Source organism: Scomber scombrus, chromosome 10, assembly GCF_963691925.1.
Source record: "Scomber scombrus chromosome 10, fScoSco1.1, whole genome shotgun sequence".
NCBI classification, from domain to species: domain Eukaryota; kingdom Metazoa; phylum Chordata; class Actinopteri; order Scombriformes; family Scombridae; genus Scomber; species Scomber scombrus.
In genome coordinates, this window is record NC_084979.1 from 24,211,342 (window position 1) to 24,235,490 (window position 24,149).

A 24,149-nucleotide genomic window follows, 5' to 3' on the forward strand; every position below is an offset into this window, starting at 1 on the left:
TATTTAATAAATTTCTATGTACAATTTATTCTTCTTTTGTAAAGAAACAAAATTAAAGAGAGCTTTGATTGCAAACAGTGTTTCATACTAAAGGGAGGGAGAGACAAAATGGAAAAGTGCTCATAAAACTAGTGTGTGTGTGTGTGTGTGTGTGTGTGTGTGTGTGTGTGTGTTATTTCCCTCCTGTAGCTATATTTTAGGTAGATACAACAGGGGTTTGCCATTGTTTTGCAAGGGCATCAGAATCTGAAGATTAGGATTCCCCTTGAAGTCACTTTGTAGTCAAAAAATGAGAAGTGTCTGATGATAATCATGAAAAGACCTACATCATAAACAGCTCCCACATTATAAAGAAATGTCCACCACACAGTGTGAGGCTTTGGCTTTTATCGCACAGACTTTTATCGAAGCTCACACTCGCTACGAAGGAGACAAAGCGGGTTTAACTAATGTCAACCCTTTGAGTTTGCTTTCACAGCTGTGGTGGGTGTCCACTGTTTGCAATCTGGTTTGCAAAATGGTTTGCTTGCTTAAATGGGTTTAAACCAAAGTGTTATGGATGTCAGGGTTCAATCACTGACAGGAATAATGATACATTCGACAAAGCACAGCTAAGACAGTGGAAACTGGCCACTGAGTCACAAAGGGTGATGTCTGATTGTCAGTCAGTCAGCTGTGGTAGACAAAGTATGACACCATCAATGCAACATGATCACATAAATAACATCACAAAAATCATCCAGTGTATGGATTCTTCCTTTAAAACATTGGCAAGAGGCGACCCCTCCCCCCAATAATGGTAATACTTTAAACAATATTTATTAATAAAATTTCTTTTCTTTAAAGCAGTTGAGACAGTCATGCAATATGCAGCCTAGTTAAACTAATGGCTGGCTACAGGGCCTCCCTTATGAAGATGAAGAAATCCGCCAATTGTGAACTGTTTAAGGTTAGCGTTTTACTAGTTGGCAGGTAAGCTAAATAAGCCAGTGGCAATGCCACAGCATGAAGGAAACAGGGCCAGACGTTTGGTGTAACGGGCTGAGTTTTATCAGTATGCACAGACATGAGTCAGGATATCCAGTCCATGTTATAGGCCAAGAGAAATGTTCTTAATTGCGAGATGTAATGTTGGTCTGGGTCTGGGGGATTGAGATCCAGGCCCAGCCAGATTAAAGGTCTTGCAGAACAGAAAATATCCTAGTTACACATTCCCGTGAATGTCTGCGTGGCAGCTTTAAAGAATCACCACATTGAATACCACTCACGTTTCACAAACTGTACACGTCACGTCAATACAAAAGAGGGTTTTCAGCCACAGTGGACCAGTGCTTGTGTGGAGTGATGACTCCCTCCTGTTGTGCTCTTGCTGCCCATATTCCTTTGCTTAGACATCAGAGGGATAGACATATAGTAGTGGGGTAGGTAGTGGACCAGTCAGTGTTTACATTCTGAATTTAGAGGTGGTCAGGGGCAAAAGATTGAGAGGAAAGAGAGAAGGGACCGAGTGGGTTCGGGGAGAATTGTTTTGTGCTCTATGAGTTTTAAAGGCACTGTCCTGTCACATGATGTCAACAAAGAACTCACAGGGATTGCCCATAGCATGCTGGAAGGACTGGCGGCTTGCGGTCAGCTCAGGAGGAATGGCTGCTAACTCTCTCCCAGGAGGGGCTCCAGGTGGCGTGCTGCTGACTGAGGTCTTAGGGGCCAGGCGGGCCAGACAATATGGGGGAGGCAAGCCTGGGGGACCGTAGGAGGAGGCATGACTTCGCTCGCTGTGGGCACAGGAGCCTGGCCCTGGCTGGGTAAAGGGTGCGTGGCTGTAGGTGAAGGAGGGATGGCTGTTCTGTGAGACGGAGTGGCTCCTGTGTGACTGACTGTGACTTAGACTTGATCGTGCGTGACTGTGACTGGAGACGGCATGGCTGTGATGGCTCATTTGGCTGGCGGACCTATCACCGCGCCTCCCTCCACGGACGCCAGGCTCTGATTCGCTGCATGTTGACCTGTGACCCTTCTCCTGTGGGGAGGAGCGTCTGCCTTTGCCTGCGCTGGGGTTTGATCCACTGCTTCGGCTTCCTGTTGAGACGGGGGAAAAACCCAAACATTTTAGCCTGGCCATGACAGCAGTCTGAACACACTTAAGCAGAAATACACCGTCAGCAGCTCCAACCCATCAGCTGCCACTGATTTAGACCAGCTGGTTTTGCTATCGATTAACATGGAGGCAGATGGTCACACATTAAACAAAATATATTAAACAGGCTTAATGAAGCCTTCTTGAACTGCAACAGACACAGTACATCACATGATTTTCTCTTGCGCAATATCATGTAAAATGTATTAATGCTATTTTAATAATGCTCCACACTTTGTTTAAGGTGTGACTAGATATCATTTTCTTAAGCAATCTAGCAAGAGTCAACAGTCAAGGGCAAACATGATTATCTAAAAATTTCAAAATTTCCCCAAGTTCCACCAACTAATACCACGGGCTGATGTTCATACAAACACTGAAACATTCACAAAGTATAATTGTTAACATGATACACCTGCATCAGAAAGACAGTACTACACAGCACTTTGTGGATAATGCTGAAAAACACAACAGATTTTTTTTTTAACCAAGTTTTTATATTCCGGATGTTAATTTTGTTCAAAAAGTGTCACTTCTCAATGCTTGTAACACACACTGGTAGTGTCATACTGATAGAGGTGTACCACACTGTTTCCGCATGAAACATTTCAGGCCTCCACTTCCACATGAGTCCAACAGTACTGGGTAAAGTGGTGCATGAGCGCCCCCTATCAGTGAGAATGATAGCACAAGCCTCAGAGTGGATTATCCTGCATCATGCACCTCCCAGCACAGTACGAATGCATGCCCAGAGGTGCAGAGAGGGAGAATGGACTGTCAGGATAGTCACACACAGGATACACACGGATGACGGGAGACGCATTGGGACAGGTGGAGAAAAATAAATAAATAAAGCGATGATAGGTGGAGATAGAGGAGGAAAAGAATAAGACTGGAGAGGAAGAATGGTAAGATAGAGAGAGGAGAGGAACAGAGGAGGAGAGGGGGTTAGCAGGCTTACCGGTTCCCCCAGTGTCCTGGGACTACCTCCTCCTTCAGTCTACCGTTGCCCAGCAGAAACAGAGGGAACAACAGAATTACACACACCTCCCAACCCAGCCCCTTTCCAGCTACCTAATGTACTATATCTGGCCTGTTAGCCCATAGCTACCGTTACACCCTTTGCTGTTGTTAGTCTTTTCTTTTGGGTAAAACGGCCCCTCAAAAATGCACACATGCACTCATTCAAACACGCAAGCAGACACATAATTACCCACAAATGCTTTTTTTGGAAGTGCCAGAAGAAACAAACTATAAATTGAATTAATTTAAAAAAATGCATCACAAGACTATTCTTTGTCATCTGTCCTTCCAGTTTTTCAAGGTTGCAGATAAACCAACTGAAAGCATGACAACTGGCGGAAGATGTGACGATGTTTGGATGAATCACTAAAAACAATGAAAATTAAACTGAGAGATGGTAACACGCAACTTACCATTATCTGCCTGGTTTAAAATGCGCACTACAACAACACTATCACGGCCACCCACATGTGTATGAAACCCCCCAGTTTTCCACTCTCCCTCAATGCAGATATCAAAAACCATGCAGCAGCAGAAACACAAAGCACTATCACGGTCTTGATTCAAAATGAAAACAAAGGATCATTTGAGAACTGATGGCGAGGGATGGACTCGGTGTTGATTATTTCAAGCTTGAGATTGGTAATCACATGGTTGATCGGATTTTTTTGTGTACACACCCAGTACTGCAGAGCTGTCCGCTGCATGACTCAAGATGCTCATGATTGACCTTGACAATACAGGACGCGTTTTAGAATACACGTTATGAAAAATGCAATCCAATGTCAACTTTCTGCCCAGAGAGCCAGAAAAGCTAACATTAGCATGAGTCAAACACTTGTTAATACTGACATCATATGCCAGTGGTATTTAGATTAGGAATAATGTCATGTTGCATATTGAGTCAAATTATCACATGAATTAATAAAAGCCTTATGGAAAAGTCAAAGGCCCATCTTGGCCCTCCCTGTCATTTGCTCACCCTCGCTGTGCTGGCTGCCCGCACTCCCACTGTGGAAACTGTGGCAAGGGTCTGAGTATCCTGGCGGGAAGCTGGGGGGTGCAGAGGGAAAGGGAGGGTAGGGGAATGGCTGGCCGCCCAGGGGCCAGGGGTTGCTGGTGGGAGGAAGCGGTGCCAGAGTGTCCTGCTCAGAGCCTCCGCCGCTGGATCCCTCATTTAAATTGAGCGATGCCATGTCTTATTGGAGAGAAAAAGGAAAACAGAGAGGGAAACATTTAGAACAATCCCTCTATTTAAAAATAACCAATATGCATGGAGTTGCAATATTGTCACACTAAAAGAAGTGGCTGTACTTTGGCAGAGGTCCCCGAAGGTGTAGTAGCACTGTTCAGAGAAGGTTATCTTATTAACAGTGTGTCTCAGGTAGCCATGTTTCAGCATACTGCTTGCGTACTTCCTTGCATCCCGCCGGTCCTTGAATCCATCTACTCTGGAGTAAAGCCAGTCCACCACGTCAGCACCTGACACAGCAACAAACACACACACACACAAAGACACAGACATGTAGACTCTTGCTTTAATATGTTGCACAGATGCGACAAATACTATAGATATGCACAACAATCAAAATGGCCACAGTCGTTACAGTTAGGCAAGCAGCACAATGTGGCAAGAGTTTTGAATTTTGAATAAAACGGTTGGATTTTATGCAAAAATGTGGGATACTTTTTAGTAGTCAGATCTGTAGTTTGTGGTTAGAAAAAAAAAACAGTAAAATGTTGCTTGAATGAGTTGCAGTGGATTGAAAAAAAATGGACTGATGCTGTTTCTTGTATTCAGTAGTAGTAAATTACCACAAAAACATACTTGAGGGATTAATAACAAAATTCAGAAATTATGTTTCTAATGTTTACATATTTTATTCATACAAGAGCAAACTTTGTGCCCTTTAGGAAGTGGAAAATAAAACTGTTGTGTGTTTTTTTAAAGAGGAAGTGGGACATTATTGCATATTTACAGCACTAATTTTAAGAGCAGTATCCATACAATTCAAATATGAGTATAGTCCCCACCTGCATGCATTACTTACAGTAAATTACAGTAAAAACTCCAACTCTCAATTAACATCAAAGACAGTTTTGGTTTTAGTGTGTGTGTGTGTGTGTGTGTGTGTGTGTGTGTGTGTGTGTGTGTGTGTGTGTGTGTGTGTGTGTGTGTGTGTGTGCGTGCCCACACTGCTTTGCGTTTCTCACCAATGACAGCATTGGCGATGGTGATCTTCAACCACATCCTGTCACGTATTTCTAGACCAGAGTCAGGCAACTGCATCACCTTGACAATGGTTGCCATGTCCGTTTTACTTGTAGATAGAGGCAAGTCATCAAACTCTGCAATGAGAGAAGAGTTTGTGAGAAGATATCGACAAGCAGAACTTTACATTTAGTAAGTTTGGTATAATAACAACAGTTTAATTACCATGTTTCATAGTGTGTGATGAAGGTGGTGGTTGGTTGTATTTACCATAGTGTGGGTAAGGTCCTGTAAGGGCGGTAGTGTGTGAAATCCAGGCTGCCGGGTCGATGGGTCTCACCGGCTCAGCTGAACAAATGAACATTAAGACAGCTTTAATAAATGACAGTTTAACTATTGTATAGTTCAAGACTAGACATTGACACTGCTCCAAATGGAACAATAAGCTTGTAGTGTTTGTCTTACCACGAGGAATAGTGAAGTAGCTTCGTGGGGACGGGTCCCAACATTTGGCAACAGTAAGACTAATAGGACTGGAGAAGAAATAAACAGAAAATATAACAATTTACAAGACCAACGATGTAAGACAAAACATTCATTGAGCAAAACAATACAACAAACAAGTGTGAACAGATTACTGTCTACTACACATTACTTTGTATTACACAGCTATCAGATGTGTGAGATTGGTGACTAACATTTACTGATCCTACTTTTTCTACTGTATCATCAACTCAGTCAGTGTTTTTCAGCTTAAAGTAATTAATACAAGTCACTACAAGTCATTAAAAAAAACCATAAGAAACCATCATTTTTATTATGTAGTAGTATTACTGTGTACGGTATATTGCCAGTGCAGAAAGTCACAAAAAGAGTCCATAAAGTCACTTTATACAGTCAGATCTTGTAACAAATTACAACAAATTAGGGGTATGCTTGTATTTTACAGTTCTAATATTTCTCTAATATGTTTCTTTAAGTCCTCCCAGTAACTATAAAGCACTTTATCTGATTTATGTGTTAGTCTGAAATGTATGATTACACTCTCAGTGTGATCATTTTCCAACAGAGAAATGAAATGATCACAATACTCAGAAGATGCTCTCTTACCCAGTTTTGGAAACAATCTCTCTTAGGATCCTGACAGCATCGTCATTGCTCATGTTCTCAAAGTTTACGTCATTCACCTGGACGACAGACAACAAAATACACAATTAAGTCATTATATCAAATTACATAACACAAACATATGATGCATTTTAATGACTAAAATATTGTTTTGAACTACAGAGAGCTCAAATGTGTTTATGCACTATGCACACATTAGGTTATTAAAATTCTTGAAAAACCTGATCTGCTTGGGGATACACAGTGAAAGTAAAACCTACATTGCAGATGTTGGAGCAACAACAAATTGTAATCAGCCATCATGTGTTTTATAGTGGGTGTAGCCTTAGAGCGCTGCCGCACAGAGATCAAAGAGGCAACAACAGGAAGGAAAAGGAGAGGCAGACTTACAACCAATACAAAAGAGTGTAGCAGCGGAAGTGAATGCAAAACTGTCACATCACAAAACCTCAGACAGACATACACAGATCTCTTTATGTGAAGAGCTTTCAAAGTGTACAGACCACAGCAGCCAGAGTCATGTAAGTGTTGTAACTGCGCACAGAAACACTAATATTTACTACAAAAATGTAAAGGCTGAAACAATTTGTCAGTTAACTAATTAATTAACTGTTTATCCACAGAATAATAATAATTTTGATAATTGATTAATTTCTTTATTTTCAAGCAAAAAGTTCCAAATATTCCCAAAATTTCAGCTTCTCAAAATTGAGGATTTTCTGCTTTTTATTGTTATAAATAGTCAAATAATTTAGTCAATTAATGAATAAGAGGATTGACAGAAAAATCTGCACCTTTTGAGCCATTTTTAAAGGAATAATGATGAAATTCTGTTCTTCTTAAATATGAAAATGTTTTGGTTTCTTAAGTTCTTTATGATACTAGACTAAATATATATGGTTTGCAAATTGTTGGCTGGGAAAAAACAAGACATTTGAGTTTGCATCTTGGGCTTTTTTAAATGGTGATCAAAATTTTTCACAATTTTCTGACATTTTATAGACCAAACAACTAATTAAAAAAATTAACAGATTAATCAAAGAAAAAAAAAAACATCATTAGTTGCAGTGTTAATCTTTCAATTTGGAGTTTAGGTTGAACAAAACAAACAGATTTCTGATATCACCATGGCAACTTGCAAAGGGCAATTTTCTGTATTTTCTGACATTTTTTAAATCAAACAATTAATCCAAAAAATCTTTTAAAAAAATAAAATAAAAAAGACTTTAAAAGAAAACCTGTAAATTAATGGAAAATTAAAAAATATAAAAACTTTGAATTGCTGCCCCGCTGACGATATAAATTCATAAAGTAACTGGAAAGGTCTGTGAGTGTACCTGGAGGAGCATGTCTCCAGGTTCTATTCTGCCATCAGCAGCCACAGCTCCTCCCTTCATGATAGAGCCGATGTAGATGCCGCCGTCTCCCCGGTCATTACTCTGACCAACAATACTGATACCCAAAAAGTTGTACTTCTCTGTCAGGGAGAGAGGATAGAATGAGCATGAGCACAGTTCATAGTCGCACATGTATATTAAAAATCACAATCAAACTCTGGTGTGGAAAAATCTAAAAATAAATGAGTTATAGAAGTATCAGTTTTACCCATATTAAGTGTAACGGTGATGATGTTGAGGCTCATGGTGGAGTCTGTGATACTGCTGAAGGATGAAGACTGGAGAGGCAGGAAGACGACACAATGAGTGAAGCACATTAGAAATAGCGACATAAGGGTCTATATAAATTAGCCCTCTCATTTGTTTCTCACACTCAGTGTCAATTTCAATCCCAGCACAGAAAGTGAAGTGTCTTAGAGATGCTCACCCGATCTATTTTAGCCACTTTGTGCCTCCGTCGGCGGCGCTTGTGTCTGCGCATCAGCTGTGAAGAAGAACTTTGTTCTGTGGAGCTACTGAGCCTGAAGCACCGCGGCGAAGAAGAAAAATAATGACATGGAAGGGAAGATCGATGAGAAATATATGATTAGAATAAGAAAAGAGTGCAGGGTGTGCAAAATATATTTTTTACAATAAGTCTAGTGTCAAAACTCTTAGATTTGACATACAGTACATACACTCCTGTATCAGAAGTTATTCAAAAATATATCATGTATCAAGAAAAAAAGTCTTAAAAATTTCCTCAAGAATAGTCTCCAAAAAAAGTAATAAATTAACATTATGATCTTCAGTGTTTCCAACATTTATGTCTGTTTTTTGAAGAGATACATTTTGATGTGAGGTAGGATGTTACCTGCTAGCATCTTCATCTTCCTCACTGTCAACAAACGAGCTGGACTCCAGCTCGCTGCTCATTACTGAGGCGCTGTCGTAACCCATGGCCGAGTCCCTTGCAGTGCGCTCTGATTTAGAGTGGCCGTTGATGCGAGGGACTGCAGAGAGAAAGAGCAGAGCAGCAGTGAGTCAGACGGGAGGTTACGTTGCTCAGTGTGGGGTCAGATCAGAATGAGAGGGAGCAACCAAGAGGGGTGGAAAGTCAGAGTTACTGAGAGAGTGGCAGGATTGGAAAAAGACCTTAGTTATCTGAGCCACAGTGACAGAAACAACAGAGGGGCTTTAATGTTTGATACCTCAGGAAGATTTTGACATGAATGAAAAAAAACAAACTGAAAAACAGGACTGTGAGAGTGAATGACAAATAAATCACCAACAATGATTTACTTTAAAAGTTACAAATTGCTGAGGAAAAATACATCTGCTGCTACTTTAGATTTATTTTCACTACAGTGTCTTACTGTAAACACATCTACTTAAATTCACTTCCTGCCAGAAAGATAAGACAACTGTCAAAATTCCCAGCAGGGCACGACTACTCTGCCCATCTCCATACGTACATAGCCAGTGAAGTGGAGCCTTCTCAGGGTAACAGCGGATTGGTTGGAAAGGTCTCATATGGCGAAGAGGGCGTGGCAGGGATCGCATTCGCCGAGAGCAAGCAAAACATTCCAGCAATGTGGTAGTTCCCATTGCTCCGCCCAAAAGCTGCTTTTATGAAAGCTGAGCTGCTGCACATACGCACTCAATCAGCAGAGGGACAGCCACTGTCAGGATTCACACAAATACTTCCTCCTACGCTCCGATGACTGTCGTGACAGAAAAGAAAAAAAAAGCGTGCAGGTTCACCAAGCCAGACTGAAATCTGTGACTTTGTGCTCTGCTCTGTCTGTGTTAGTCGCTCTTTAAAAGCCAGCCTGAGCCCCAGACGGCTCCCACCAGCTGGCCGATGACAGGCTTCACAGCTTATCTACAATAGAGGCAGTGACAAAAATAGGGAATAAGCATAAAGATACTCTACATAGAATGGCAACTAAAATAACAAGATGTGGCTGCTATGACTCAACAGCCACTTCAGTGATGTTTGGATTACATAGTAGTGAAACTACTGACACAATGTAATTGTGACCCTTTTTAAAGGTTGTGACATTTTACATGATAAAGTGGTTGTGTTTCATTTGTATTAACTATGATTCATAAATACATTGACAATGCACAATCTAATAATAGTCTCATTTCTCCACTGGTGGTTATCACCCTATAAAAGCTGACAACAGGTACAATATAACTATCTCCACACTGCAAAACAAGAACACTTCCTGTTAAATTAGCTTTCCCAAAATGACATCAGAATTACCTGAGAAATGACCTGCATTACAGGAACCACAATTATCATCTATTATAACTCAAATGTCAAATCAACGGATGTACAGTAATACAACAAATCCCTCTCACCGCAGCCGACAGTGTGCCTCCATCCGATACACAGGGAAACTGAACTGAGAGTCGGAGAAAAGTGTTGCCTCCTCCCTTCCTCCCATGGCACGCAGCTATAGAATGACTGCTAATCTGTATCTGACCAATCAGGTGATGGCATTCTCAAAAAACAGAGATAATATAAGATTTGAGATGACGTGCCGTCCTCTCCCAGCTCTGCCTCAGGTGAAACACCATCAGGTTATTAAATGCCCAAATGCTTTCAGTGGCGACACCGCATCACCAAAAAAAAGAAAGAATTTATGATACCTTTCATTTCAGATGAGAGTTTACCAGCTGTTTTTGTGCTCTGCGCTAATACTTTAATACAAGCATAAGTGGTTTGGCTTAGCCGTGTCTTCTTTGACCTCAACCTTAAAATCCTGGCAGTGCTGAACAACATAATGCTAAATGCAATGTAGGGTATTAAATGGTTCCAGATACAATGTAATAACTGAATATTAGAGTCTTGTCTTACAACAGGTTAAGATGCAGAACACCTGGTGGCCTTGGAACAGATCATATCCCATAACTCCAGCTGCCCTCAGGGTCCCACACCTGTTCACCCTCCTAAAATGTTCAACTGCTGCATTATTCATCCATTCATTCTCAAACGCTATGGCACAGACTGAAAATAAGAGGGGGATATGTTTACCAGGTCTGAGCACTTTAACTGATCACTGTAAAGCAGCTAGCTTTCATACTGAGGCAGAATCACTGGAAGCATGTGTATAAGGTGACAGGGAAATTCCTGCTGCTGATGCTGCAGGCAGTGAGGTAAGAGCCAGGGATACTGGTTTCATCTTTAAATGTCTTTACATCGACACTATGTGACTGTGACAGCGACCACTAGGCCAACACAGCCAAATTGATTCAGATTTTATTGGGTCTTTTCCTGCTAGATTTATGAGCCATGAAACTACTTCTAGACAACGAGGGACACACCCAATTCCCCTGATGGTTTCACTTAATTAGAGCTAACTAACTAGCAGACGAGGAGACGTGAGGTGAGGAAACTGAGAAAGAGAGACTGTGTGTGTGTGTGTGCGAGAGAGAGAGGGAAAGGGAATACATGGCCTGATCTAATTCTGTATTTTCCATCGTCTGCAATAAGTGTTTCATTTTTGTTGAGGTCAGTAAATACAGAGAAGGATGGAGGACAGACGCAAAGTTCATTAGTCGTGAGGTATTTCCGAATCATACACAAAACAACAGACGTGCAGCTGGAAGTTAGCAGCAATGAATCTGATGCGGTGAGCGCCAACAATATGTCTTGAGCCAAGTTAAGAGCGCTGTCACAAGATGCGCAAGAGTCCAGTCATGATGAAATTAATAGATACGATTATACAGTTATTCTTAGATAAAGTCAAATTTGTTTCCAGAATGAAAGACAGTTAAAAATCTTGCCTAACCATAAACCTCTGCTCTGTGATACTAATTGCGGCACATAAATTAATGAGTGTTTGGTTAATGAGCCTCGAGCTCAGGATGCAAAGTGGCAGGTCTGCTGTGAAGACAGGACACAGAGAAAGGGAGACAGAGAAGGAGAGAGACTGCTGGCTTTAATGCACACATAAAAACAACAGCAGACTGAAGGCACTAGAGTCTGATAGCTTATTACTTCCTGTCATAAAAAAAAACTACTAATTTAGCCAAAATGTCTGTGTGACAAGAACAGGAATAGAGCGGAGTGGATATCTCACAACATCTCATGTATGATTATGCTAATAACAAAACACACCTTCTCCTGCAGCACCAGTATACCCTGTTTTCTGTGAACAGTGCAGACATGTGATGTTGCCTGGCAAAGCTTTCATATTAAAAACACAGAGACGGTAAAAGAGAGGAAGACGCCCTGCTCCTTCCAAAATGATCTTCATTGAATTTACTGCATTCAAGTGCCAAAACACCTCAGTGAGCTGAACAATAAAGCAGATGTTTTTGCACTTGATATGAGATTCTCTGGGGCTTTTAAAATCAAGATCCGAACAATTACTTTTCCAGGTAGAACATGGATGTCTACATTAATATGTCAACAATAGCAGCAACAGATTTTCCTTGATATTTCATAAAACACCAGTCTCCTCTGACAGGGTATAATCATCCTGCAAGATTGGAGTCTGACTACCAAGCGAAAAAACAGCCTCTGACCATAAACCTGAGGCCCACAAAGGAAACAGAAGAAGGACAATTATTGGGCAAGACAGTGAATTCCAGTATGGGTCCTTGACATGAAGTGAACTTATTCACTTTTGACTTTCTTCACTCTTCCGAGAAGTTGGATATCTATGTGTTTCTTGGTCTCTCTCACATAGCTCAAGTTCAACATGCACCATGTGATCCCTGGGGGCCTTTTATTCATTCATGTCCTCTGCCTGTCCACCTTTTATTTTATTTTTTAGTGACTTTAACAGAGTAAGAAAGTTAAGTGTTGAGTAAGAAGCACTGAAATGTAATAACTTCGAAACGACAAGATAATTGCATTTTTAGGATCCATCTGTTCCCCGCTGATAGTACTCACGCTCTGTTTCTCGAGCTCTCCTCCGTGCGCGCTCTCTCTCTCGCTCTCTGCGGTGGCTCAGGAGGGACTCTGTACCCGTCTCGGTGTCCAGGCCATCACGACTGCTCACTGCGTTGGCACTGTAACACACACGGGGAAACTTCAGTCAGCTTCATAATGATGTACAAAACACACATACACACACACTCTCTATCTCTCTCTCTCTCTCCCTCTCTCGCTCTCTCGCTCTCTCTCTCATACAGAAATTAATTCTCCATCCAGCTTGTGACCAACTCTCACGGATATAATCCCAGCTACAATATTTTTTCTGTTATAACATTTGTTTGCCTGCCATTTAGCCTGAGGGGAATATGCAACTCATATTATGACACTGTTTCAAATTCAATCCCTCTGGCCAAAATAGCAGTTTCATTGTTCTGCGGTATGTGATGTGTTTTTCACTAAGTGTCATTAATGACCAGATACCCTGAGAGGGAGCCATTCTGGACAATAGTGGCATTAATGAGACCTATTGAAAACCCAGATGGTGCCTGGAGCATGATTGGGAGAGAGACAGAGAGGAGAGAATGACAGATCGCATAAAAAAGCGAGAAGTGGTAGATCAGGTGTGGGCTAAGCAATAAGCAGGCCTGTGTACTTGAGGTCTGGGGGTTCTAGAGGGCAGATTGTTTTTCTGTCAGGGGGGCTGGAGACGCTGTGGCCTCAGGCACCGGGGTTAAGGGACTTATACCGCCACCGGGCACCTATGAAACTTGAGTCTGGTGAGAACTCTACTCAATCCTGTCAGTCTGTCACACACACTTAGGCATGTATGCAACATGTACCTTACACCTGCATAAATAATTGTACTCGCATGCAGGTGCACTCATGCATTCATGCACACGCTCATGTACAAAGTGTTACACTCAGTGTGTATAAACAGAATAAAATAGGCACAAAACACAAACATGTGCACAAACATCATCCTACCATGTTTTCGAAAAAACAACAACAATATTCTCACACACTTCAGTGGCAATGTGTGGACGATCAATGCAAATTCAAAACACAAGAGCGGACAGGACGCTGTGTCTGCTGTGTTCACTCAGCGGGATGAAGTGCTCAATGAGGCATGCTTACATGCTTCTGCTACAGAGCACTAATGGGTGCACCTGGGCTGAGCTTCACCAGCACAGGTCAGTGCATATATGCAAATATCACTGAAGATGCATAGTTTGGATACATTTCTTTTAGAAGTGATTGGAAAGCTGTGTAATGATTGATGTGGCGTAGTCTGTCTGTCTGTCTGTCTGTCAGGCTGTCGGTGGCTGCCGGGCGGCAGGTCAGTTGATCCGGGGGGAGATTATCCAAGGCGCTAGGCTGCAGCTGTGAACAAATGCAAGCCCCTTTCAATTCCCCCACCCCCTTTGCTGCCAATCGCGACTCCCTCCCTCTTGGGAAATGGAGATGGGTGCTTTTAATGTCCGTTAATCCGGATTACCAGGCAGCAGCACATCAGTTGTGTCCATTCTCAGCCCAAAACACCTATTCTGTGAGCTCATCAAATAGACCCATTCATGCCGACAAACACATGAAATGCATGAATAAAGCACAAAGAGAAAATGAAGTGGTAATAATATTCTAGCTATTTACAGAGAGCGGTAAAGGGTGGAAGACTGGATTCATTTCAGAAAGAGAGGAGGTTCGCTATAGGCAATTCACTACGCTGTTTCTCTAAGAGAAAGGCTTGTCTGTCTGACTCAAAGAGGGAAAGAAAAGGGAGAGTGAACGAGGGGGTGGGGGGAAATGACGTGGGGTCGATACACTGTCGTTTTTCTCCACAAGGTGGCAGTAGTCCTAGTGAAAGCAGGCTGGGAACAATAAAATCATCAGAACAGCTGACAGCCAAACAGCAGGGAGCAGCCCATAGAGGGCAAAAGCGAGCTGAGATGTCAAACACTGGATAAAGGGATACACTGATACTTGACAGATTGTATGGTCTCAATATAGAGCCTCAGCCATATTGCTGCGGCGCTGTAATGGCAACAACCCTTGCCCCCTCCACCCTCAGCCCCTCAAGCTATATTTAGCTTGGGACTTCTTCTCAGCAAGTATAGCCATAGTCTTATATCTGCAGTTTGAAGTCAAAGTCTGGGCTCAGGTATTTGTCATCAGGCTGTTGAGGAAAATCTCCATTTCTGAGCTTTTAGGCACCAATGTGTTTCCGGGTCGCATATGCCTTTATTAACCGAGTATGGATGAATGCTCTGAGTGAATGAATACAATGCGCCTCACTGAGTGCCAGTATTTGCCTGAAGATGTTTATGCTGCGAAGGCTATTTCAAGAATCAGCAGCACTGGCAGCGTACACATAATTTCTACATAGATGAGCGGACTAACGCTATACTCAGTGGTTGGGTGGGCGGCAGGGAACATACACACAAGTGGGAAAAGTACTCACACTCATGCATGTTCCTGCACTTAAGCTTTAGCACATACCTCATACCACATTCAACACGCAGGCGTATACCGCTTACATCTCCTATGCAAGGCTACGATGATGAATATCTCTGATGAGCTATCCACATTCTGATTAGCACATATGGCATGCTGTGAAATAAAAAGGTCACACAGAGCACAGGACTGTGTGCTTGAATACGTCTGCCAACAGGCCTGTGTGTGTGTAATTGTGCATATATGACATGAAATAATCAGCCTACTTACTGGAAGGATGGGGGCCGTGAGTCTCCAATACCCCCTGTTCTCTCGAGAGGAGGGGGCAGCTCCGGGTGGCTTTCTGTGCACTGAGATCCTCCATCAGAGTGAGCACTCTCTGCTAGGACCAACTGTGAGAGAGGTTGGAGTAAAAGAAAGATTTAGATAAACCAGATATATCAGCTTGGAGGGAAACACAAACAATAATAAATATTGTGTCAAATGATATACACCCCATAGTGAGGAGAGAGGAGATCAAAAACAACCTCAGCAGACTCTGCAGCACTCAAAGACAAACACATACACTGATGTTGGCACCGCAGACACATCTTGTGTACAAGAGCGCATAAGGAAAAGGGTATGAAATGAGATGCAGCAAAGAGGCCCAGAGATGACTGGTGGCTATGCATAAACAACTTGAGAAACACAGGGAGCGACGCATAAACTTAAAAGACCACACTGCTTTTACACAGTTGAGTGTCAGTACAAAGGATGATGTACAATGACCCATAGATACAGCTACTCTCCTTTCATCCGAGCCAGAATAATGAAAGTTAAACCAGGCGGCCGTGGACAGACGAACAATTGTATTGCATTATTCTAATGCAAGCATTGGGATTCACAGGTGTCACTATGTTGCCACTAGATTCCTAAATGAACACGGCAGAATTTTTCTTTTCTTTTTGCTCCGTTTCAAAGACTGAAAGTATTTCTGCTCTCTCCATCATCTCGTGTGCCTGTCTGTTGACTGGCTTTCTGTTTGAAACACATTAGCAATGAGCTGACTTTTTCTCTGGTCCTTGGTTCTCCAGTTTTATGGAAAGCTGATTTACTTCTTTTCTATGCTTTACAATATTATTAAGGAAAAAAATCCTCCATACTTTTAGGGACTCATCAATTTATTTTCTCCCACACGAACGACCAATCCAATACCAGCACTTTTTTCCCCCTAATTTAAATACTGTATTATATTCAGAGCTTACTGGATTATTTTGTGTACGGTAATATGAGGCCAGGGATTGCTGTATATCTGTGGACAGCTTGCCATGATTTAATGAATATAACTGAGAGTGGAAACACTGAATTTTATGATGATTGATGAAGAAACTGCATTTAATGTTGATTCGTCACTTCTGATGGATACCGATCCACTTAATATGATCAGTACTGCCTCCCTACTTACTGTCTGGGCCTTCAAGGATGCCACAAGATTCTCACTCCCATTTTTATTGCATATTTTTTAATAACATCACATTACACAATTATGAACAGTGCTAACTGTATTTTAATTTGTTTTCAAGCCTATGCTGCAGGTTAAAATGCTTAATAACTCACGCTTGCCATAGTAGCCCTCACACAACATGCTTTTAAGCAGCCAGGTATGAAGATATAAAGATTTATCACTGTAAATAAAGAAATGTTAATGAGGGGTGGTGACCTCACAAATTTTCCAATCCAATACCAAGTAATTACCAGCAGCAGCCTTAGTATATCTGTGAGCTGTCACTTGTTTTTACATGCCCTGAAGAAGACTGTGAGGTGAAATGCGTAGGCTAGGTGCTGAGCCTGTTTCAAAGACTTTTTCATTTTTGCCCAGCAGTGTGCCTTGGTAATTTTTGGTTATGACTCACTGATCACAAAGAAAAGTCACAAACACCTTTTTTGTTCACACGATATGTCCTTGGATCTAAAGAGCACCCGTGATACCTGGATTCATGAAGTCACTCCTCAGCCAATCTACTGACATTTGCTCTCCCATTACCAAGTAATACCATGATGCATATTGCAGATACAAACACTTTAAATTAACAAGAATTATATATTATTTGAAGTAGCCTAAATACACCTAGTATAACATTATATCTCTGCTAATTACATGACAGCCTCCTTACATACGTTTATGAACATTGTTATACATTTGTGCAAAATTGAAGCAGCGTGCCATACTGAGGCCACATCTATACAGAAGTAGAGTCTTCAAGCCCTGTTGCTAGATAATATCGACACTGCATAAATGTTATTGAGCAAGACAGTCCTTAACAACTCTACAGTCACTACTGTGTGGCCGATTCTGACTTCTGACCTCACTGTGGAGGGAGGCGAGCAAAATAATGATTCTCATCATTGGGATCAATAAAGTGTAACATTTATAAACTGGACTGTAAATTAAGCAGACAAAACGCCACTAAGTGGATTAAATGTGCAGCCTGCCATTTATCCTTGCTCTCAGTTTTCCATCAATATTTAAAGCCAGAGCTTTAACCTGTGTCTTCTGTCACATATTATACAGCAATGATTAAGATGTAAATCTTCCTGTAACATGACAGACTGATTTAATTTGACATACTATAATATCCCCAAAGGGAAGCCTGGGCTAACAGCACTGTTTATCCTCCATAATTACAAAACACTATAAAGATACAGAAGTCAATAGATAGATTGCACAGATGGTATGATTTAGTTGTCAAACGCAGCCGGATCTAACTGTTTTTTGTAACGAGTTTTAAATCAAATGGAATTCCTCACACCTATACAATACAGCTGAAATGTAAGATCAAGCAGAAGAGTGTTTCAAAAGCTCTGTGGGGGCGTTACATGGCTACATTTGCATGATCCATGAGCACTGCACATATCTTTGCTTAGAGCTGTAAAGCCAGGTATGCAGGCCGGAGAGAGAGAGAGAGAGAGAGAGAGAGAGAGAGAGAGAGAGAGAGAGAGAGAGAGAGAGAGAGAGAGAGAGAGAGAGAGAGAGGGGCAGCATTATACATCTCACTTACCCAGGACACTACTCTCCCGTTGAAGCAGGGCAGCTTGGCGTTGTCATCGGAAATCTCTTCTTTGACAACCCTGGGGAAAAGGCAGACAGATACAGTCAGGCTAAAGGACACGGTCAGCTCAGCAACACAATGCTTCACAGCCTAGAAACACTTGCTTTCCTTGCCTTCACATACTGAGACGCATTCAAGATTTGTAAGTCACATTTTCCACATGGCTTTCATTCAGCTTTGCACCCTCGCTAGCATTGGTAAGCTTGACGAGCAGCAGCGAAGCCACTCTCTCAGTCTTTTCACATTTTGTCCATCCGTATGATTAGGGCCTCTCAACCTGGTAAGGCCTGGAGTCTAAGTAGTAAACCTGCAGGTGTCGTCACAATCATCCATGGCAGTTAGGTATATAGGCTTGTTTTGTGTGTATGTTCGGGTACGAAAAGCCTCAGAGCTGTTACAACAAGGTGTCAAGACACAGGAGAGTGTATTAATAGAGCCATCTAGTGTGTGAGGCTCCCTCAGAGTGTTTCGTCTTTGGCTGTAAATTCCCTACAAAAATACCTTCCAGTTACCCTTTGACCCGCTGGGACACAGTTCAGCAGCAACCAGTCACCACACCTGCTAGGCTTGTGTCAAGTAGATCAAGCCCGGAGCTAGCCGAGGGGCAGGAGATGAGCTGGCTTACACACTGACACACACATACACACACGTGGAGCTAAAACACCCTGATATATTCAGAAGTTTCCATTATAACTCCCTGTATGTCTTCATGTATGTTTTTGGGTTTTTTTGCTATGATTTTCCAAGAATTGGTACAACCAAGCATTTCTGAAAGTGCGGAGATCTCACATTAGCTTCTTGGCTTTGAACATCAAACATGAAAAGGAAGAAAGAGGCACGACGTGAGAGCAGCAGGAAAGCCTAAGAAGATTTTATGCAGGGGTGTCTCTGACAGCTACTTTATAGTTTTTTTTTTCTCCCCCCGTTGTTGTTTGCCAGAGCTTCCCTGCAACTGAAATGATTAGCCAAGCTAGTTGTGTTTTTGTGAGCGCTGCTGCTGTGGGAGCTGTATTTCAGGGAGTGGTGGACGGAGATAACATAGCCTTGTGGCTGGAACTGACGACCACAGAGTCTGCTGCTGTGGCCTGTTCCACCTCAGGGAGGAAAAGGGAGGGAGGCGAGGGCTGACTCTGCCGGCTGCTTGTTAGGTAGGAAGTGTTTGCATCCTCTCTCTCAAGCTGCATGACCAGCTGTAAGGTGACTTGTGAGGATGTGGGAGTGGCCCGTACAAATAAAATATCTGCTACGCTTCTTCCTAATGTCTGACAGGAGTTATGTTGGCCGTTCCACTTGCGCACACATTCCACCGATGCAACTGTATTTTTATGGTTTCTGAAAGGACTGACGTGCAGAATAAATCCCTTTGTCTGTTCCAAGAACCGTAACCAGAAGAACCAAGAAACAATTCTTATGATAACAGATGACGTCCTTAACATGCGGTAAAATCAGCATGGCCTGCATTCTTTTTAGCTTCCATCTGATATCAGGAGCAGTGTTAGTTCCACTCCTGAACTTTTAACAAGCACAGACATACACACACACACACAAACACACACATACAAACTGTAAGCCCTGTTTAGAGAAGCGTCTGGTGTGGGCTGCTGTCACAGATCTGACTTCTTAAGGCTGACAGCTTAAATAGGTCTTAACAGATTTCACTGGATAATGACACAAGATTTACCCTGGTGATCGCTGAATATTCTACGGCTTGGGGTATTTGTGTAGCTGGGGAAGATCAGATGTGTTTGTTTATGCTCTGAGAGACAGAGGAGGGCTGGGTAGTCACAGCCTAAACCAGAAACCAGGGGCAGGAGAAGCCAGCCAAGACCGGCTAACAGTCCAAGGACTTTGGTGGGCTGATGCTAATGATACTATAAACAGGGAAGCAAAATATTTGTAGTCAAATACAAGACTTCAATGTGACACAGAGTCTGACTCAGTTATTTAAACTTTAACAATCTAGAAAACACTTAGGAACAGCATGCGTCCTGCTGTTGGCACATTTACTACAGTAATCATGTGATTTTCACAGCACAATCATAACAATGTTCAGATGTTTTCCATTCATGTCACTATCTGACAAATGCCGTACAGTCACTATCACAGTGAGAGTACTGTTGTTTAAACTATGACACCCAAGTGCAATATAACCTTCAAATCTGCCACAATCGTCAAGCAGCCAAAAAAGAAAAAATGTGAGGTAAGGCAGGGGTGAATTTGTGCAAAAAGCTGCAGATTTTTGTCCTCTAACTACAGCTTAGCATCACTTCCTCAGTAGAAGAAAGATCCCCCTAGCAGCCCCCTATTTTCTGAAGCACAAACAAGACTGTTTCTTTCAGACCTTCAGCTTGGCTGCTTCCTCAGCTCCAGAGTGCCTCTGTGACTTGCATTATAGTGAGGTCTCAAACCCACTCACCACCACTGGCGATGACAAAACGCCATATCACCACCTTGAAGTCTCTGAAAAAGCCAAGTGGGTTGCTTCAAAACAACCCAGCCTCAATTATCTTCCTGTCTTATGAATATTGATGAATGAATGAATGTATGAAAAAAAAGTGCACAAAGAACAATCTTTTAATTTGCTGTGCCTTGTTGTGTGAACGGAAATGCCTCAGCCCACGGTTACATACGAGTCCGAGGGGAGCTGAAATGAAATGTGTTAAGGGGGTTCGCCGAGGTGTCTGTCGGGCGAACCATTTATCAAATTTGTGTGGCAATTGCTTAGAGAGCTGATATGGCCAGCACAAATGTAGTCCAGCATTCCCATAAGAAAATGGCTGGTTTTTCTAGCACAGCAGGGGGTCTACTACAGAGGACCTTGCACTGACTGCTCATTTACATTTCAAACACTGTCTATAACTGCAAGGGATTTGATGTTTTCCCTCTCTGCTCAGCAGCCTTATTCCTCCCTTGCTAATTCTCCAGCAGCCATACTGTCTGTGCCTATGCAGTACAGCCAGCATGGCTACCACAAAGCACTGTTATCCTCTGTGTCTTTGACTGGCTTTGCTTCCATACTGTGCCAGTACCATACGGCGCTCACAGAGACAGAATATTCAACCTTAACTCAAAGGCTGGAAAGCTCATGGAACGCCTGTTTAATCAGTGTATGTGAAAACACACTCGTTTAACAATGTCAAATTCACAGCCCAATTGAACATGCTTTGTTGATGCACATGCAGGGACCGGTCAGCCTACTGTAGCGGCGTGTTCAGCAACATGGAGCTATGTCTCCATATGGAGTGAGCAAACACGCTTTGTTTGTTTCCATTATCTGTTTGTCGATCACCTGAGGCCCAGTGAGCAGCCCGGCTTGCAGTGCAAGAGAGGCAGGAAGCCGGGGCTGGGGACAAAGCAGCGCACCAAGCCTTGCCTGCCACCAGGAAGAGCCAGTTTCCCTCACAAGGTCAGGCTGCAGTGGAAATGTATGACGTTTGGCTCTATTGACACTGCCTGCCTCTGCATTTCCTCCAATCATGTTTGCGTTTACAGTGCTAGATATTAATGTGTGTGGGCCCATGTATGACTACTCACTGTGGAATGAGAAAAAGGCGCTGACACAAATATGTCATCCTCAGCAGAGGCGTGATACAAGTAGATCTGTGTGACCAAGAGCTGAAGTAAAGTAAACGCACCATCGCAGAGCCTGTATATCTACAGCGCTATGTTAACCTGGTGCAACTACTGAAAATCAGGAAGGGGTTACAAAGAGAGGAACAGAGAGAGAAAAAAGTAGGAGAGAAAGAGGGAGGAAATATTTCTATAATTCATAACGTCCAGCATCCAGTAGATAGAGGAGGTACCGTAGTTCCTGTGACTTTCTGGGCTAAAATCCACCATATAAATAAGTAGATTTGTCACATTAAAGACACTTTCTGATACATTAGTTCACATTTCCATTATCAGTAAAAAAACTTCTTTCACATGACATATAGTGAGGTGTGAAAATACTACAATCCTATAACATACTCAGCAGTTAAAATATGCCTGTAAGTTTAAACATTCATTTTATTTCTCTCTATGACGATAGTAAATGACAATGTCTATATAGATGACCAAATGGCCAGTGGACTGTGAGATGCAATGGCATGGTAAACATAATTACCCCTTTACGCATTTATAATTAGTCTGTTTGAAAACTTCAAGTTCAGCATTGTTGTAATATCACAGTCTTTAATTCTGTATAAAACTGTATTTTTTAGTGCTGTTTAGCAGATTTCTTCCTCTGGGGCAAATTAAATGTAAAAGGTGGTTTCATGATTGCACACTTGATAATCACAATCACTGACTTGTGGTTGCCATATTCCCTTGGGATTCACCTGCAGTCCATTGTGTGTGTTTGAATGTGTGCCTGTATAGAAAGGTCTACTATAAGTGGGTGAAAATAAAATATATATATTTGAAAAAGGTACTGAAAAAAACCAACATATGCTACAATAATAAAGCACAAACCAAACAATATGAAACCTGAGAACTTGAACATGTGGACGCGTTGTCAACATTGCCATGACATTTAGACTCCACATGGTTAACATATTATAATGAATATACATAAATGTGGGCAGCAGGCTGTGTGTAATACATGCAGGGCTGCGTCATTAGGACAGTAGACAGATCTGCTATCACTTCAAACACTCATGTGTCTCCTCCACTGCGCACAGGATAGCCTGTAATAATGAGCAGGTGCCAGGAGCATGGAAACAGACATGGCACTTAGTTTGCACACATGTATCAATGTTGCAGCCAGCATCGTTTGATGTTGCCTATCACGGCCTGTAATAAGCAGACTGCAACAATAAATAGCGAGTCAGCCAGACCAAACAGGCTAATAATAATAATCACGGCCACTTACCCGAAATCCTGGTCCATCGATTTGAAGAAGAATTTGTAGCTGTTGACCGGTCGATTGTTGAGGACATTTTTAAAATCCGCTAAGGTGACTTTCTCTGGAGAAACGGACAGCTTGACCAGATAAGGAGTCTCCTCCTCGTCTATGTGATATATTATTTTAGTCTCCGCCATGAGAGTGAGGGGAGGACAATCATTGACAGGAAAGGAACAAGGGTTGGCAGCGCAATAAACAGGCCTGCTATGTTACCAGCTACCCATAGAATAACATAACAGCGTCCACTAATAAATCAACCTGTATAGCCCACGATGGAAAATACAACTCCGTGTGTTGGACAAACACTGCGAAAATCCAGACATAATCGCGTTATGACTGCCCGTGTTCCTGCTCCAGTGTGAGTCGGTACGGTGGCTCTCGGCACTAAAACAGGAAGGGACAGTCCACATCCTTGCGATATGGAGTTGGGAATATTGCTATATTTTACACAGGCTAATTGGTTAGACAGTGCTGTCATCTAGTGGTGTGTCTGGGCTGTGCGCAGGCCTCCGAGCCCAGCTTATACAACATTCATACTGTACACTGAACTGCACAGTCACAACATGAACAAAGAGGCTGGATGAAGTCTGAATAATGAATGCCTTTTTTCCCCTCTTCTTTTAAACATTACTGCACGGATAAAGTAAATATACAGTGATTATTTCTGTCAAGCGTAATTCAATATAAACCCCCTCACATACAATACGGTGGAACATTATATAATATATAATTATAATGGGCTATGTAATATAATATTATTTATGTAACCTGAATTATGTGACAACCAATAAATGTCCTATTTGTTGGAATAATGCTAAGAATATATAGATTTTTAAAATGAAATGAAAATCCTTAAATATATCTAAAATATAAAATACAAATATACATAAGCAGCACTGTGAGAGACTTTAGAGGAAAAAATAGGAGATGAACTAACTGTATAAATGATTGTAT

General features: G+C 42.0%; 1 protein-coding gene across 1 annotated transcript; it reads right to left on the bottom strand.

Moving 5' to 3' along the window:
- Positions 1-29: 29 nt before the first annotated feature.
- On the bottom strand, positions 30-23,571 carry LOC133987550 (segment polarity protein dishevelled homolog DVL-1-like). Its single transcript, XM_062426949.1, has 15 exons — positions 23,163-23,571; positions 18,260-18,329; positions 15,492-15,613; positions 12,789-12,907; positions 8,751-8,889; positions 8,325-8,418; positions 8,106-8,175; positions 7,838-7,977; positions 6,483-6,559; positions 5,838-5,905; positions 5,643-5,720; positions 5,375-5,509; positions 4,475-4,642; positions 4,143-4,358; positions 30-2,079 (listed from the first exon to the last, which is right to left on the bottom strand). The coding sequence occupies exons 1-15, from the start codon at positions 23,330-23,332 to the stop codon at positions 1,562-1,564; spliced, it is 2,184 nt and encodes a 727-aa protein (XP_062282933.1). The 5' UTR covers positions 23,333-23,571; the 3' UTR covers positions 30-1,561.
- Between the last annotated feature and the right edge of the window lie 578 nt (positions 23,572-24,149).